This window comes from Elephantulus edwardii, unplaced genomic scaffold (genome assembly GCF_000299155.1).
Source record: "Elephantulus edwardii isolate Elephantulus edwardi_28Jun2011 unplaced genomic scaffold, EleEdw1.0 scaffold00008, whole genome shotgun sequence".
Taxonomy (NCBI): Eukaryota; Metazoa; Chordata; class Mammalia; order Macroscelidea; family Macroscelididae; genus Elephantulus; species Elephantulus edwardii.
Genome location: NW_006399758.1, coordinates 9,150,224 through 9,167,880, shown reverse-complemented (window position 1 = coordinate 9,167,880; position 17,657 = coordinate 9,150,224). Strand labels below are relative to the sequence as shown.

The window sequence follows — 17,657 nt, the reverse complement described above, 5'->3', positions numbered from 1 at the left end:
CAATACAATATTGAATAGAAGTGGTGACAGTGGGAGTCCTTATCTGGTCCCTGTTTGCAAAGAAAATGCTTTTTAGTCTTTCTCCATTGAGAATGATAGTGGCTCTTGGTTTTGAGTATATACTATTCACTAAGTTGAGGAAATTCCTTTCTGTTCCAATTTTGCCGAGTATGATTATCAGGGAAGGGGTATTGAATTTTGTCAAATGCCTTTTCTGCATCAGTTGGTAGGATCGTGTGGTTATTGGCCACAAAGTCTCGATAATTAATTTTAAAGAAAACCCACAAACCTTGAAATATTATAAATCATCTTCTCAAATCCAGATATTATAAAATTAGAACTCAAAAGATCAAGGGGGAAAACAAATACAGGGAATTGCTTAAAAATTATAGGATAATAAGAAAAATTAAAATTCTAGTAATATTTTGTGTAAGAAAATGTATTTTTAAACAGTAAACATTCTTTTAAAAGATCTATCATTTTAGAAGTGTTATATGCAATCTTACATGTAAATATTTATTTTAATAGACATTTCATTTCATATCATGGTCAGATAAATTAACACCAATACCATGTTGGGCCCGTGTAATTTTTGCTAAAAGTGTTTTATACACTTAAGAAAAATGCAGAAATGAACAACTGTAATAATAATTACATGATTTTAGATTTGTGTAACATTTCATTATTTATAAAAATCATTCTCTTATTTGATTGTCCCAAGAGTTTTGTAAGCCAGGCTTGGTATATGTTACTCACATTTTTTGTGGACCAGGAAATACAAAATTATGAACTATGATATTTTAAGCTTAAATGGAAATCTTATTTTGCTGTTGCAACAATTGTTGTTGTGTGTCCTCTAATTGGAACCAACTCATAGCTGACCTCCAGTGAGTTTTCAGAGGCAGTAAATTATACCAGAGAAGATTGCCCATTCTTCTTCAGCAGAACTGTTGGTGGATTTGAACCAAAATCTTATTTTGAGCAGCACAGATTCTTGGGAGTACAGCCAGAATTACCTCAAGATGAGATTACTGTGGTTAGAAAGTCCGCTTCCTCCTGAAATCCATGTCTTCTGAGTACATTGTCCTGTTAACAGTAAAACAGTTAGGACAGTAGTAGTTTTGACTAGCACTTTCTGTCTGACTCTACGGTTACTTTGCATTTGTTCTATTTCTTCCTTACAAAGAATATGCCATCTTCACTTTCATGATCAGAAAACCCAAGCTCGAAATTCTTTTTCTAAGGTCACGCTGCCAGTAAGTTCTAAGCCAGCTTCTCGGTGGTGCCACACTGCTACCCAGTCAGCCCGTACCTATGGACTCAGCCATCTGGACCTTTGCAACAACTTTTCTTAGGTTATAGAAATCTTTATCTGAACTTGTTGCTGCATAGTTCCAGCCCTCCTAAAATTGGAGAAATCTGCTTCCTCTCTTCCAGATCTGTTTTCCAAAGATTTCCATGACTAGCACAGGGTTTTGGAACGAGTTTTGTCCTGAGCATTCTTACCTGTTGTTCTTGGTGATGTTAGGCTTGCACACAGTGACTCTCAGAAGCAAAGTTTCCTCCTGAAGCCTCTCAGCTCTCAATCCGTGCCTTTTGTTGTTTCTAAACCCGAAACCAGATGCACTGCCGCAGAGTCTGTGACTCATATTGACCGTCTTTTGCGTTTTTGAAGCTCTCAGATGAATTCCATTCCATGACTGCTTGAGCACCAGGCCCTGTACTTTAAATTTAAATTGAAGTACCAATAAATAGGAAGCTTAAAGAGCTTTCTCTGTTTGAATAAGGAGTAATTGGCAGGAAATATTTTCATCCTTAAACTTACGATGATTATTCTTTGTTTTTATTAGGATACAGTATCACAAAAATCTGTAGATATTCATGATTCTATTCAACCAAGATCTTCAGATAATAGACAGCAGGCACCATTGACTTCTGTCTCTGCTGTGAATGAAGAGGTCGGCAAAGTCAAGCCTACGGCAAGTGAGTCATTACTCTAAATAAAAATAAGTTCTAGTCTTTGTTTCAATTTAAGACAATTTTATTTCATCTGTTTCTAGTGCTGATATTTCCCCTGTACGTTGTATTCATATAGGAAAGGGATGAAATAACTTGGTTTGAGTTTTGTGCTTAGCATACATGTACTTGTTAGGATTGTTAGTCACTTTGTTGTATTTGCTGCATTTGGGATATCTGAAAGAGAAAGTTTTTCTTGGTCAGGTGAGAGATTGGGTGCTCTGCTAGTACCTGGAATGTCACCTTTTCCACAGTGCATCTTGCTAATGTCTCTTGGGAGCTCTGGCTAATGTCTATGGGAAGCACATGCCTCTGTCCTCTCTAGCACCTGTGTCCCTGCATCTCTGCAAAGGATGGGGTTGTTTGCCATGGAAACTGCTGATGGACTACTGGGTTCTGAGTAGGAGTTCCCAGCTTCCCAGCCAGGCTTCTTTGCCTGCTCTCCCTCATCTTTGCTGTCCCCCATCCTGTGGTCTGCTTAGAGACCTGTAGGCCACCTTTCCTCTGCCTTCTCCCTCGTCACAAAAAGGAGAAATTCTGCTTTTTAATTAAATTGATTTCATTTGCTGAACAATTATGAAACACAGATCACCTCCTTTCTTTTTTTTAATTTTATTATATTTTTTAAATTTATTATTAATTTCAGTAAAAATTTACAGAGACTTTGGATTTCCATTCATTCTTTGTTGCACTTTTCTCCCCTCCCAACCCTGCCTGCTAGTACACTACCTTCTTGGAAAAGTAATAGAAAAATTCTTTCATTGTTTTACAAACCCTCTCCCAGGTCCACTCCACCATGTAGCCTTTGCTCTAGACACCTGTCATGACAAAAATACTTAATTACATACCCCTTTTTAACAGTTTTCTCCCTCCTCTGTTTCAATGCAGTATACATTATTGAACCCATCTTTCTCAGTCTCCCTCCAGCCCCGATGTCAGTCCTATTTTACAACAGTGGCACCATGCAGTATTTGTCCTTTTGTGGCTAAGATACTTCACTCAGCATAATGTCCTCCAGGGTCACCCATTTTGAAAAATATTGCATGAGTTCCTTGTTTTTCAATGCAGCATAGTATTCCATTGTGTGAATATACCACAGCTTCTCTATCCATTCATTTGTTGATGGGCACTTAGCTTGTTTCCAACTCCTTGCTATTGTGAACAAAGCCACAATAAACATGGGTGTGCATATATCTGCTTGGATGTCAGTTATGGTCTCTTTGGGGTATATTCCCAGTAGTGGAATTGCTGGGTCAAGATCACCTCCTTTCTAAAGGAGAGTAAAACAGCTGAAGATTAAAGGGCTTGACTTGAGATTAAAGTCACATATCATCCTTTTAAACAACAATTTATGATATTTTATCCATTTATAATATGCAGCCACTGCCACTGTCTAGTTTCAAAGGTATTTCATTACCCCAGGAAAGAACCTTGTGCCATTTAAGCAGACATTTCTGAGTCCCCTTTGTCCCCAGCTTCTTGCAATCTCCAATCTGCTTTCTTCCCATTTCTGTGAATTTGCCAATCCTATGACCAGGGACCTCTAAGTGCACCTGAATCACGCTGTGGTCTTTCCCTCACTTGCTGTGCATCGAGAGTTAAACAGTGAATAAGGGTGATAGAAGAAGAATCGCTGCTGTTGTGGTGTTGTAGAACTCTACTGAACATCCCATGGACTGGTAGAAGAACAAACAAATAGATCTTGGAGAAAATGCAGCCAGAATGCTCCTTGGAAACAAAGATGGCAAAGCTTTGTCTCTCACATACCTTGGGCATACTGTTAGGAGAGGCTGTTCCTTTGAGAAGGACAGCATAATTGGAAGGATGGAGGGTCAGCGAAAAGAGAGGACCTGGCCCCTCAACAAGATAGATTGACACAGTGTCTGCAGCAATGGACTCAGTGTGTAAGACATGATGAGAATAGAACAGGATATGACAAGGTTCAGATCTGTTCACAGTGTTGCTGTGAGTCATACTTAATGGAATCTAACAACAATAATAGGGTTCAAATAAGTGAAAACATACAATATGCATATTACTCCTTTCACTTGCCATGTTTTCAAGGGTCGTCTGTGTCGTATCACATATCAAAATTACTTTCTCTTTACAGCTGAGTAATACCTCATAGTATTTATGGGTCATAATTTTACTTCTTCTTCCATTTCTTTTGTCCATTCTTATCAAGGGGAGTGCTAACCTTCTTTCATACAACACTATTTTATTCATTCTTGATGTGCAATTTAGTAGCTGCCATCTGTAAACATTCTTGTTCAGGTGTGAATACCTGTTTTGAATTCTTTTGGATATTGGCCTAAGTATATAGTTACATATGGTAATCTTAATGTTTTACTTTTTGAAAAATTATCGCGCTGTTTTCCACACCAGCAGAACCATTTTACATTCCCACTTGTAATAATATTGTTGTTGGGTGCTGTCAAGTCATTTATGACCCATCGCAGCTCTATGAATAGCAGATATGAACCCTGGCCTGTTCTGTGCCATCTTCACAGTCTCTGACATATTTGAGCCCATTGCTGCTGTCACTGTCAGTCCGTCTTGTTGAGAGCCTTCCTTTCTTTTTCTGACCCTCCACACTTCTTTTTTTTCTTCCCCCCAACTTTATTTTATTATTTCTATGTGTGTACTGTCAAATCAGATCTGACTGGTACAGGAGGAGATTGCTCCTCCTTCTCCAGCAGAGCATTTGGTGGATTCAAACCATGTACCTCTGGGATTGCAGTGCAGCTTCTTGCTGACCCTCCACCTTTCCAAGCATGTTGTCTCTCTAAGAAAAAGCTTTGTTATTTTTGCCTCTAAGGAGCACTTGACTGCATCTTCTCCAAGACACATCTCTTTGTTCCTTTGGCAGCCCTTGGGATATTTAGTACTTCTCTCCACATCTTAAAGACATCAATTCTTCTGTCATCTTTATTCATTGTCCAGCTCTCAGATGCATAGCAAATGGTCAGGAACACTTCAGTCTTCAAACTGATATCATTACTCCTCTATAATTTTAAAAGGTTCGTGACTGCAGACTTTCCCAGTCCAATGCACCTCCTGACCTCCTTACTGCTGCTACCAAGAGTGTTAATTGTGGATCTCACAATTGTGAGAAGTGTGAAGTTGTGGACAGTTTGAAACTTTTCTCCATCCATCATGATGTTGCCTATTGGGACAGAGTCAAGGATTTTTTTTTGTTTGTTTCCTTGACATTGAGGTGCAATCCATATTGAAGGCTCTAGTCCTTACTGTTCTGCAGCAACCATATTGAATCCTCACTTTCAGCAAGCTAGGCTGTGCCATCTGCATAACACGGGTTATTGAGTCTTCGCCTTTCTCCAATTTTGACACCACGTTCTTCTTCATAGAGTCTGGTTTCTCAGAAATAGCTCAGCATACAGTTTGAATAGGTATGGAGAAAGCCTATAACCCTGACACACATTTCTTAATTTTAAATCATGTAGTGTTCTCTTGTTCTGTTTGCACTGCTGAGCACTATTGTTTCTCGTGAGTTGAGCCAAAGGAAGACTAACAAAGTGAAATGTGGTCCCAGAGGAGCAAGAGCTATCTCAGGCTATCTCTGGACCCAGGCACCTCAGAACCCCTGCCTTTATTAGCAGAAAATTAAAGCATACTTCAAAGCATGATTTTGTAGGGTGGGTAAATGGTTAAGCATAGCTGCCTTCCAAGCAGTTAACCTGGGTTATGGCTACCCATATGAGACATAACATAGGTAAGTTTGAATTGTTTCCAGGGGAACATCCTTGTACTCACAGAAGGATTTCAGTGAACTCATAACGACTTTATCAAGACACCAGAAACTTTTCATGTTTAACTGAAACTTCTCCAAGTCCCCTTCATGGTTATGTTCTCTAGGCAGTCTGGGACTGCTTTCAGCCCCACCTATCTTGGCCTTCTTCACCTGCTTTCAAGCGGTGCTGCCAAGTCCTTTTGCATTTACTCCATGGCTGTTTGTAACCTCAGTGAATTATAGTAACTATAAGCACAATTAAGTGTTCTGAGATTCCCATTCCTCTCAATGTTAGCTGTAATTTGTTGTGATCCACATAGTCAAATGATTTTGCATTAGTCAATAAAGCACAAATAGATATTCTTCTAGTAATCTTTGCTTTCAGCCAGCATCCATTTGACATCAGCAATGAAATCTCTGTTGCTACAGCCTCTTCTAAATCCAGCTTGAGCTTTAGGCAGTTTTTTGTCTATGTACTGTTCCCTTTTTTAATGATCTTCAGCAGTATTTTGCTTGCATGTGATATTAAGGATACTGTGCAATAACATCTATGTTTTGTTGGATCACCTTTCTTAGGAATTGGAACAAATAGGGGGCTGTCTTCAGTCAGTGGGCAAGGCACTTATCCTTCAAATTTCCTGACATAGACTGGTGAGCACATCCATAGCTGTCTCTTATTGGCTGAAACATGTCAGCTGGTATCCCATCAATTTTGGGGGCCTTATTTTTTGCCAGTGCACTCAGTACAGCTTGACTTTTTCCTTCATTACCACTGGCTCTTGATAATATCCCCTTCCTGAAACATTTCTGTGTTGACCAGTTCTTTTTGATATTTAATTCTGTGTATTCCTACACCTGGATCATTCACGATTTTACCCATGTTGTTGTGTGGTAACTGATTCGTAGCTGATGACCCTCCAGTGAGTATTCAGTGGCAGTAAACTATGTAGGAAGAGACTGCCCATCCTTCTTGGTCTTATTTCTCTGTTTTGTTTGTGTTATTGCCATTCTCAGGATTGGGAAGTGGTATGTCTTTGGGGCTTTGGGTTTGCACTTATTTAATGATAAATAATGTACCTATCAGCCATTTCTATTCAGATATTTTGCGTAGTTTTAATGGATTGATGGTCTTTGTTTTTTTAAAAAATTACCGATACACTCTGGAGACTAGTCCTTAGGTGATAGATGATTCGCCAGTATTTCTCACACCTCTAGGTTTGTTTTTTTGTGGATTTTGTGTTGTTTTTTGGGTTTTGTGTGTGTGTGTGTGTGTGTGTTTGGTTTTTTGTTTGTTTTTTTTTTTACTTTTGTATAGTATCTTTTGAAGCACAGGTTTTGGGGTTTTTTTGTTTGTTTTTAATTTTGATGAAATTTAGTTTATATATTTTTCTGTTGCTTTTAACATAAGCTTTAAGATTGTCAGACTCAAGAACATATATTCTTCTATATTTTCTTACAAGAATTTTCTAGTTGGACTCATTTTGAGTTGAATTTTATTTATGGTATGAGGCAAGGATTCATTGAAATACTTTTTATTAAAATCTTATTTTAATTGACTTTTTTTTTACATTGCTGTATATGTGTACACTTTGATCCTCTTAAGTGCAAGGGTATAATATTCTTTTAGAGAAAAAGAACATGAAAGAGAGCGAGAGGCAGTTTTATTTTTTAGGGAATTTAGTTCCTAAACATCATGCCTCTGGAATCTCTACGAAGTTTGAGAAACAGTGATAGTTACAGAAAGGCTTCAGATCTTTTGTTCATAGGGTCACTATGAGTCATGCTCAACTCGATGGCAATCAGCGAAAACAGCAATAGCACTTGTCTGGGAAGAAGGCAAGTTTTTGTATCCTACTTCACAAGAGCTTTAGTTTCAGTCATTATATCTTACTAACTTTTAGTTTAATGTGATGGTAAGTGCCCCTTTTTCATTTCCTTTTCTGTTTTTCTGGGAACAGGATGGCTCATGGTAGATATCATTGCAGCTTTAATCTGAGTGGAAAAATGCCACGAGGGTAGAATGCTTAGAAATTCAAACTCATTGTCATTAAGTCAGTTCCCTGTTCATTGAGTTTTCAAGTCAGTGAATCACAGAGAAGATAAAGTTGTATCGCCCACACCATATCCCCTTGTCTTCCTCTCCTCTCTTGATTTAGAGATACTTTTAGGTTTATCATGAGAGAGCATGAGAAATGGACAGGGCACGAGCCGTTCTTCCTGACATTCATTGTCCATCCTGTTGGTCCTGGTTGGCAGACTTAGTTTGGAGACCCATCACCATCTCCGGTTGGAAAAAAGGTGACAGCAAAGGCCTGGGTTCTTACCCTGCCTAAAGGCTAGCTGCCTCCCTCTTTCTGCATACTCAGAAAACACCATTGCTTGGCCTAGTCCTGATTTAGCCTCCAGATCCACAAAATATGTCTAAAGTAATTTTTATCCCCAAATGTGCCATTGCTCCTTGCTAGAGAAAATGGACTGAGAATTCCTGTCCACTTTCCAGTAGACAGCAGAGTATGGGGAGGCCTGGCATCTATAGCTCTAACAGAGCAGCGCCTCATCTGTCAAATTATCACTGTATCTCACAGTGTCTGGCTCAATCAAAACTCAACACCCCCGACCTCACTGGGGAGCACGTGAGAGAACATCTCATAGATGTCAATGTCCTAGAAGTCCTTCTTCAGGTTCCAGGTGTGGTGCCAGCCATCCCTTGCTCCTCGCCTCCGCTACCATCTATCTGATTGATCTGGCCCACAGCTGCCCGGCAGGACAGAGGAGAACTGCCCAGCCTTTCCAGGAACCTTTCCAAGGGCTTCACTCTGCACGAACGCAGACCTCCTGATCTCTCTCCAAAGGAACGGCTGGTAGATGCAAGCTACTAAGCTTTTGGTTAGCAGATTAATGCTTAATCTCCTGTGCCACCAGGACTCCTTTCTCTTGCTCCCAGGAATAGAGAATGTTTTTTATGGCTTAAACAATAGGTGAATAAATGAATGAATAGTTGTTTGTTGCTTTTTTTGTTTGTTTGTTGCATTTAAGCACTATGAGAGAAGACATTTAAGATAGCCATGAGATATTTTGGTTTCTTTGTCTTTTTAAATTTTTTTACTTGAGATCTTATACTAAGAATCAAATATTGAATACCACAGCCTTTCTGATAAACACCTGGGAAAGTGCCTGCTGCCCTAGATGTGCTCACCAAGTTGTGTCAGGAAATGTGGAGGAGAACCACTTGGCCAACTCACTGGAAGAGATCTATATTTGTTTCCGTTCCAAATAAAAGTGGCCCAACAGAGTGTGGAAATTATCAAACAGTATCTTTGATATCACATGCAAACAAGATTCTGCTGAGGATTATCCCAAAACGACTGGAACATCAGCAGAGAACTGCCAGAAGTGCAGGCTGGCTTTCGAAAGGGGTCGTGGTACTAGGGATATTATAGCTAATGTTAGAAGGATCTTGGCTGAAAGCAGGGAGGAATGTCTGTCTGTGTTTCCTTTATTATCCAAAGGCATTTGACTGTGGCTCACAACAAACCGTGGCTGACTCTGAGAAAAATGGGAATCCCAGAACACATGCTCGTGCTAATGAGAAACCTATACTTGGATCAGGAGGCAGTTGTCAGAACAGAGCGAGGAAACACTTTGAATGTTTCAAAATTGGGAAAGGTATATGCCGGGGATGTGTCACCCTATATGCAGAAAAGATTATCTGGGAGGCTGGGCTGTATGAGGAGAAGTATGGTGGTATCAGGATTGGTGGAAGATCTATCAACAGTCTGTGCTATGCAAATGACACAACCCTGCTTGCTGAAACTGAAGAGGACCCAAAACACTTGCTGTAGAAATTCAAGGACTGCAGCCTTCAATATGGATTAAGGCTCAACATCAAGAAGGCAGATTTTCACCACTGGGCGAATTAGCATCATCAGGATGGATGGTGAAGAGATTGGGATTGTTAACAGCTTTAGTTTGCTTGTCTCCATGGTCAACACTCTTGTCACTAGCAGCCAGAAAACTAAAAGACGTATTGAATGGAAAATCTGCTGTTAGGAACCTCTCCAAAGTACTGAAGAACAATGGTGTCACTCTGGAGACTAAGGTGTGCCTGGTACAGGCCATGGTCTTTGCAGTCAATTGCTATGCATCACAGAGCTGGACAATGACTAGGGAGGATAGAAAGAGAATTGATGCCTTTGAGCTGTGGTGCTGGGGAAGATTTTAAATATACCGTGGACTGCTAAGAAAATGTACAGGTTCAAACTGGAGAGAGTTAAACCAGGCTGTTCCTTGGAGGCAAAGATTCTGAAGCTTTTATCTGACATACTTTGAACATATTGCAAGGAGGGACCAGTCTTTGGAGAAGGACATCGTGCTTGGGAGGGTGGAGGGACAGCAAAGGAGAGGAAGACCCTTGATGAGGTGGATTGATTCAGTGACTGGGGTAATTGGGGTAGGTGTGTCAGAGATAGTGAGATTGGCACAGGATAGAACAGAGTTTAGGGCTGTTGTACATAGGATCGCTATGAGTCGCAGGCAACTCAACGGCACATAACAACAATAATAATAAATAGTTTTGAGTTTGACAAAGCCAGTTATTTTACTGTCTTCCAGAATCTTCAGGCTTGAATTCATATTTTACAAATTAGTGCCTGTAAAAGGAATTTGTAGTAAAATATTCTTTTTAGTAGAAAGAAACATAGAAGGTCAAAGTCATCAGTGTGTAAGCTTTTCCCCCAGGGACCTGTGCCCCCAGGTAGCATCTGCCTCAGGGACACCTTCCTGGGAAGCTGCTCAGGAACCCAGGTCAGGCCAATGAGCTAAAGGTCTGTAGGATTGATGTTGCCCCTGTGAGCACATATCCCTGTTCCAAGCTCCTTCTGCGTCTCAGTAATCCAGTCCTCATCTCTAATTTTCTACTCCTGCATTTACCCAACTCCTTTCCTAGAATGGTTGGAGAGCTCTTGAATATTCTTTTAATCTGTCCTTCTATTAAAAATGTCCTGTTGAGCAAGCTTATTTAGGCTAGAGGAATACATTTAATTGGTTGTATGTCAAACCAGCCAGGGGCTCTCTTGTTACTTTACAGTTTGACTACTTTTATAGTTATGTGCTTAGTATTATCTGTATATATTTCTTTCCTGCTGTATCCATTTAAAATGAACAAATAATTTATAACAACCAACTGGAAGTGAAATTACCATGGTTAACTCCTGATATTACCTGATTTGACCTGAGTTCTTAGTAGGCCCTCACTTCCCATCTTACTCAGTTGGCTTTCGTGGTTTCCTTCAGTTTTATGTTTTTTAATGTTTTCTTTTGAGTAATCAAGCTTGAGTTTATATTGTTATTGTTAAGTGCCTATGAATCAGAACCAACCCATACCTGATACGCTAGCAGGTTTCAGGGGTAGTAAATCACACAGGAGATAACCCATCTTTCTCCCTCATAGCGGCTAGCGGTTTTGAACCAGGGGCCTTTGAGTTGGCAGCTCAGCTCCTTGCCACTAAGTCACTAGTGCTCTCTGAATTCACACTAACTCCTGTTAAAGTTTGTCGAAGAATAATCGAAACTTAGCATTTTTCTGAATAGTAATTAAATTTTACTAGGCAGTACTCATGTGCAGAGCCATGTGCCCTCAGTGTGGTTGGTTGCTAGGGGCAGGTTGCCTTCATGAAAACTAATGTTACCATAGTGTTATACTGTCATAGAAATGAAAAAGGATTCAAAGTAATTTTTTGTTTGCATGTGCATTGGGGGGTTTCCTCACAGAATTTCCAGAACAAAAATTGTTTGCTGCCCTGTTGATTAAATGTGTTGTGCAGCTGGAACTCATCCAGACTATCGACAACATCGTGTTCTTCCCAGCCACAAGTAAGAAGGAAGATGCGGAGAACTTAGCTGCCGCACAGGTAAGGAAGCCTGCCGGACGGCTGCTTTGCTGTGTGAGTGGGCAGCAGATAGAACATTCTAGTATTCAGAGCAGAGTCCAGGCTGAGACTTAATTTTGGTTGGAGTGTGTGATCTTTATCATATAGATGTAATTTTAAACTATGAGACTAGAGCCATCGCTGCAGTGGGGAGTGTGGCCAGCCAGAGCAGAGCCCCGGAGGTGGGTTCCTGAGCCCACCATCATTTCATACAGCAAATGGGAAGTAGGAGGAAGCACAGGAGGTCAGATGAGACCTATGTGTGAAGGAGAAGGGTCTGTCTCAGCCCTCGCAGCTTGCTCAAAGCCTTGACCATCGGACCTGGAGATTTGTAGGACTTTGGTAGTCCAGACAAGGTAGATGTTAGTGAAGCACTGAAGACAGAAGCCTCCAGTTAGAATGTATATTAGAAAAGAATTGGAGACAGCAAATACCAATAATTCTTTCAAGGAACTTTGTTGTAAAGGGATAGAGAGAGAGAGAGGCCTAGAGTCGTGAGTGCTATTTGTTTAACGTTGCAGTATTACAGCAGATCTGCTGACTGGCGTTTGTAAAGAAAAGGAAAAAACCCTGAGTATACAAGGGAGAAGAGTGGTTGCTAGACCATTTTTTTGAGTGAATGGGGAAGCCGCTGTAGGACGTCCTGTCTGGTGTCCTGCAGAGGCACCAGCAGTTCATCCAGTGGAGCAGGAGGGGCGGCAAACCCTGGAGACAGGACAGTTGGTACATTTGGGCTGGGAACTTGGGGGAGATTTCTTCTGATAGCTCCCCTTTTCTTAAGATGTCAGAACAAAAGTCACCAGATGAGCCTGGGAAGAGTGCTAGGTGTTTGAGAAGACGTGAGTCAGTCAGTCTTCTAGGAGGGTGAACTTGGGAAAGGTACAGCACCCCGAGTCCTCTGCATTTAAAGAGAAGCTGTCAGCACATGACCAGTTAGGCTTGTGGACGCAGACAGGGAGTAGTCGGCGAGTGTTGGAATCAGCCAGACAATTACTGGGAGGAGGAAAGGTACACAAAGAATAACTACAGCTGTCCTTGAACTGTCCTCGAACTGGTTGAGCAGCGTGGCCCTGTAGGGGCGAGAAGCAGTGAGGGGGTGGGAGACGTGCTCTGTAGGTGGTGGGAGGGTGAAGAGTTGCTGAGGGTGGCAATCAGGAGGAGGGAAGTGGAGAAGGAGGTGGTGTGCATGGAATGAAGATTATGGAGGATGAAGAATAAAGAAAAGGGATCATTCGCCCTCTATTTTCTGTGGAGATGGAACAGATTAGATTTCTTGTAATCTGCTTATTTGTGAAAATGGTCTTTCAGACATCGGGTCCTCCGTTGACTCAGATGTCTTCCCTGTGTGTGCTCTCTCACGACACGCGTGCTGAGGTGGTTTGTTCTCCCACAGAGAGATGCAGTCGACTTTGATGTCCGTGTTGATACTCAAGACCAGGGGATGTACCGCTTTCTAACATCACAGCAGCTTTTTAAGTTGCTTGACTGTTTACTAGAGTCACACAGATTTGCTAAAGCTTTTAATTCCAACAATGAACAGAGGACTGCTCTCTGGAAAGCAGGTGAGTGGCACCGGGCTTGGATTGGGATGTGCAGTGAGGGACATGTGGCAGAGCCATGCCTTTATCCGAATGCTCAGAATTCGCTTTAGGCCATTTCACTTTAATAGCCTGGGTGAATCTTTGCCCCTTTGTTTAGTTGGCGGGCTGTTTGAGGAGTGTGCTTTTCCCTATCTACCCTGGGCATTTACATTGGAACTGCCAGCACAAAAGGCTGCCTTTTATACGCCCCACCATGTGGTGAGGCTCCCGGGCTCGAGCGTGGGTGTTGGAGTGACGGGTGTTGACCCAGCTCCGGGCAGTAGTCATTCTACGTAGGTACATGGAGGTGGTGCATTTGTATTAGAACTTAGAACATGTAAAGGGTTTTTAATTAATGAAGTACATTTGCCTTGTTAAATATTGAAGATAGTTATTCAGTGTTTGTCAAGTGCCAAACAGTCAGGGAGAGTACCTGTGCCATGGAGTTGATTCTAACTCAGTCACCCTAGAGGGCAACGTAGACCCGCCCCAGGGGACTTTCAAGGATGGCAATCTTAACAGAAGCTGACTGCCCCATGTTTGTTATGTGGAACCTCTGCTAGTTTTAAGCACCAACATTCTGCTCACCAGCCCAGTGTTTAATTCATATGACAAAAGGAAGAAGGGGCTGATGGTTTCACATAATGCTGACTGCATTTTATTTACCCATTTTATTTGATCTGTTTCTTTTTAGCTCCTTAATCTGCAGCTTTTTGTTCATCTCCACTCCTGCCCTTTGCACCAGGCTCTGACCATTTCTTCAGTGTATTTAGCTGCACTTTGTAAATTAGTACTGGCATGTAAAAAAGAGCCTCTAACAGCCTAGCTTCTGTAGAGAGTGGTCTGCACTTGGTTCTCCCTGTCTTCATCTTCAGCAAGAAAATAAGCCTAGGTCTAGAAATCACCATCAGGTTGGTCAGCCGCACACAGGCCCCTCCCCTCCCTGGAATGGTCCACGTGCGTCCTGGTACTAGCGTTGCCTCTCTGCTTCCTGCACAGAGTCCACGTGCCCAGCTAACCTTGTACAGGCTTTTACTTGAGCCTTTCAGCTCCTTACGGAAACATCCCCTTTCCACAGGCTTCAAGGGCAAGTCCAAGCCCAACCTTCTAAAGCAAGAGACGAGCAGCCTGGCCTGTGGCCTGCGCATCCTGTTCCGGATGTACACAGATGAGGGCCGGGCCAGCGCCTGGGAGGAGGTCCAGCACCGGCTGCTCAAGTAAGTGTCTCTGAGGAGTGTCGCCCGGAAACAGACACTGCTGCTCCGTCCAGGGAGGGCAGAGGCCTCCCAATGGAGTCCTGCTCCTGCCCAGGAGGGGGCGCTGGCAACTCAGATGACCAGACTGATGCTTTCAATCCCCTTTCTGAATGATTTTGAAAATTAAATGTGATCATTAAATTTATATTAAAATTGTTATTACTATTAAAAATGAACATGCTTTGCATGACTGGTGATGTAAATCCATCATGTCTGTTAGAGAAGAGAAAGTTTTCTTTTACAGCTTTTTTCTAATGCCATAATTGCCCCATTTTTATAGAATACTTGTGAAAAAAGAATACCAGCATTTAATTTGAAAAATATTTGTTGCTGTGTTGTTTTATATTACTTATTTCATAATCACTTATTTTATCGTTTAACATGTAAATTTGTGCCAAGAATGAAGCATCACATCCATCTCTATTGTATTTTTGTTTCTTTGGGAAACATGTTCATTCTCAGAGACCAGTTAAATCTATTTTAAATGTTTTTCCTTTTTTTAAAGATTGGTTTGCATACAAAATTCATATACATTGTATTTCTTATGGTCATTCCTATACTTTGTGTATTATCAAATTAATTACCATTGCCCTATGCCCACCCATGCCCCATCATGTCACTGACCAGACTTTAGTGGCTCACAGTGGTCTACGGCCCACAGGCCTGGCCTCTGGCGCAGAGCACCGTGGGCTTGCTCCTGCGCAGCAGCTTTGAAGTCAAGGCAGCAGAAGCAAAACGCTTGTTTCTTCTAACAACTTGCAGGATCCTGTCTGAATGCCCTTGGTTTTATCGCCAAGTATGTAAGTTAGTGGAAACATAGGGAATCTAGCAAGTATTTTCATAGTTGTGACTCCCTCCGCTCTCAGCAGTACATGTCCCAGCCGTGTGTGCACATGTTCCGACAGAAGTCTGTCTGTCTGTCTCTCACCCTCTCTCTCTCCTCCCACCTCCTTTCTCTCTGTCTCTCTCTCTCAGTGTCTGCAGTGAAGCGCTGAGCTACTTCCTTACTCTAACATCGGAAAGTCATCGGGAAGCCTGGACCAATTTGCTGCTCTTGTTCTTAACTAAAGTGCTGAAGATCAGTGATAACAGGGTACGTGTGAGCCCCTCTCCAGCCCCGTTACCCATCACTAAGCATGTTCAGTCTAGCCTTTTCCTAGACTGATCATCACAGTGAACCTGAGGCAGGAATGCTGGGTTGCCCACCTCCTGCCTCAGAACTTACAGAGGTGGAAGAAACAAGCCCAGCTTGTAAGCTTGTGCAGGTGGCTACTTCCCATCTCCCTGGTCTGTTTCCTCCTCCTAACGCAGCTTTATTCTCTCATCAGGGATTGAATTCAGTAGGCTGTAACCATAGTCCTCAGGTCACTTGAACACACTGTAAGACCCACACATTATAGAATCCCTTAGGTCTTCCCTTTGACCCCTCGAGTCTTCTCACCCTCCTCCTTGTATTCAGACTATAGTCCACCCTTAGGCTTGCACTCCAGCCCTTGTCTCTGGGCCTTTGCTCCAGATTCCTGCCTTGTCTTGGACATATTTAATGGCTCCGTGTAACCCAGAGCTCCTAATGACTTTGATACCAGTAGAAATGAAGACAGAATACAAACCTCCCACTGCTGCAGCGGGTTCTGGCCCATAGTAGCCCTAACAGGTAGAGTAGCAGTGCCCACGGTCTCCAAGGCTGTACCCTTTACAGAAGCAGATGGCCACAGCTTCCTTCCTGGAGCAGCTGATGGGTTCAAATCGCCAGCCTTGGGATTAGCAGCTAAATGCCTAACCACCGAAACACCCGAGCTCCCTCAGAATACAAACCTGTAATTAAATATAAAAGCATATTTATTTATATTTAATATGTTGTTGATGAGTACTATCAAATTGGAACAGACTCATAGAGACTCATAGGTGAACCATGAGCTAGATTTCAGAGACAGTAATTCACACATGAGGAGAAACTTCCCAGCCTCCTTCTATAGAGTAGTTGGTGGATTGGAACCTCAGACCTTTGGGTTGGCAGCACACGCACCTCCTCATTACCAAGCCACATCACTGGAAACGGTTACTACAGTCCCTGAAGTTACCTTAAATACTGGCTAGAGTCTTTGCAGGCAGAGGCCCTTTGTGGCATGGGGACACCACAGATCCTGGACAGTGCTGATGTCACATGGTCTGGTGCTCAGAGCTCCATTGCCATCTGACTGCGAGGCCCGTTAGAGCTCAGAGGCCTCTAAGCCAAGTCTGCCTCACTCCCTAGCTCATTCTCCTGCAGCCTAGCACACTGCCTGCCTGCATCTTGTGGGCAGAGGAGCAAACAGGAGGCAGAGTAACATTCAGAAGTTAAAGAACTACAACAGAGGTATACGCAGAGTATGCAAAGAAATTATAAATTGGGATGTGTGTATGATCTTCATCTAGAAACTGTGTATTTTATCTTGCAACACAGAATTTCCTCTAAAATTTAACAAATGGATTTGATAAATCACATCGAATCTCAGATTTTGGTCCTGTTTGCCTTTTTATTTTTGGCTTCCGGGGGTGGGGGAGGGAGTAGCTACTTTACCAAGTGTTTGTCAGGAAAGTATGATCAAAGATGTGTTTCAAAATAAGGATAGCTATGTGAATGTTTTTATTGAGTTTTTTGTTGGTTTTTTTTTAGTATGTCATGATCTTTTCGTTTTCTAATGAAAATAATCACTGCTCAAAAGGTAGTTAGTTTCCTTTTAAGTCCTTTGATCTGTAAGCCCTACTAAAAGAAATTCCTCTCTCCTCAGTTTAAAGCTCATGCCTCGTTCTACTACCCTCTCCTGTGTGAAATTATGCAGTTTGACTTGATTCCTGAGCTTCGTGCTGTTCTTAGAAGATTTTTTCTGCGAATTGGAGTCGTTTTCCAGATATCGCCGCCACCCGAACAGGAACCTGGGATAAACAAGCAATGATGGGAACTAGGTTTCTGTTGGTGTTTACATCCCTCTGCTCCTTAAAAGGACCCTGGAGCTGAGACTGCCTACCTGAAAATGGTTTCTCTGAATTGCAGTGTCTAAAGGTTGCTGGTAAAAATGCTTAGAACTCCAAGTCACACTTGCAACACTCCAGTCCCCACTAGTGACTCCTGGACTCGCAGTGTCCT

The 17,657-nt window shown here is 42.0% G+C and overlaps 1 protein-coding gene across 1 annotated transcript in view; it reads left to right on the top strand.

Moving 5' to 3' along the window:
* The window catches only part of ARFGEF1 (ADP-ribosylation factor guanine nucleotide-exchange factor 1 (brefeldin A-inhibited)), a 166,829-nt gene extending 149,363 nt beyond the window's left edge, over window positions 1-17,466 (top strand). Inside the window, exons 33-38 of the mRNA XM_006880532.1 lie at window positions 1,851-1,983; window positions 11,537-11,676; window positions 13,088-13,256; window positions 14,353-14,491; window positions 15,506-15,623; window positions 17,302-17,466. Of these exons, the coding sequence (XP_006880594.1) occupies window positions 1,851-1,983; window positions 11,537-11,676; window positions 13,088-13,256; window positions 14,353-14,491; window positions 15,506-15,623; window positions 17,302-17,466 (864 nt within the window). The remainder of the gene's footprint in view (window positions 1-1,850; window positions 1,984-11,536; window positions 11,677-13,087; window positions 13,257-14,352; window positions 14,492-15,505; window positions 15,624-17,301) is intronic.
* The last annotated feature ends 191 nt before the right edge of the window (window positions 17,467-17,657 follow it).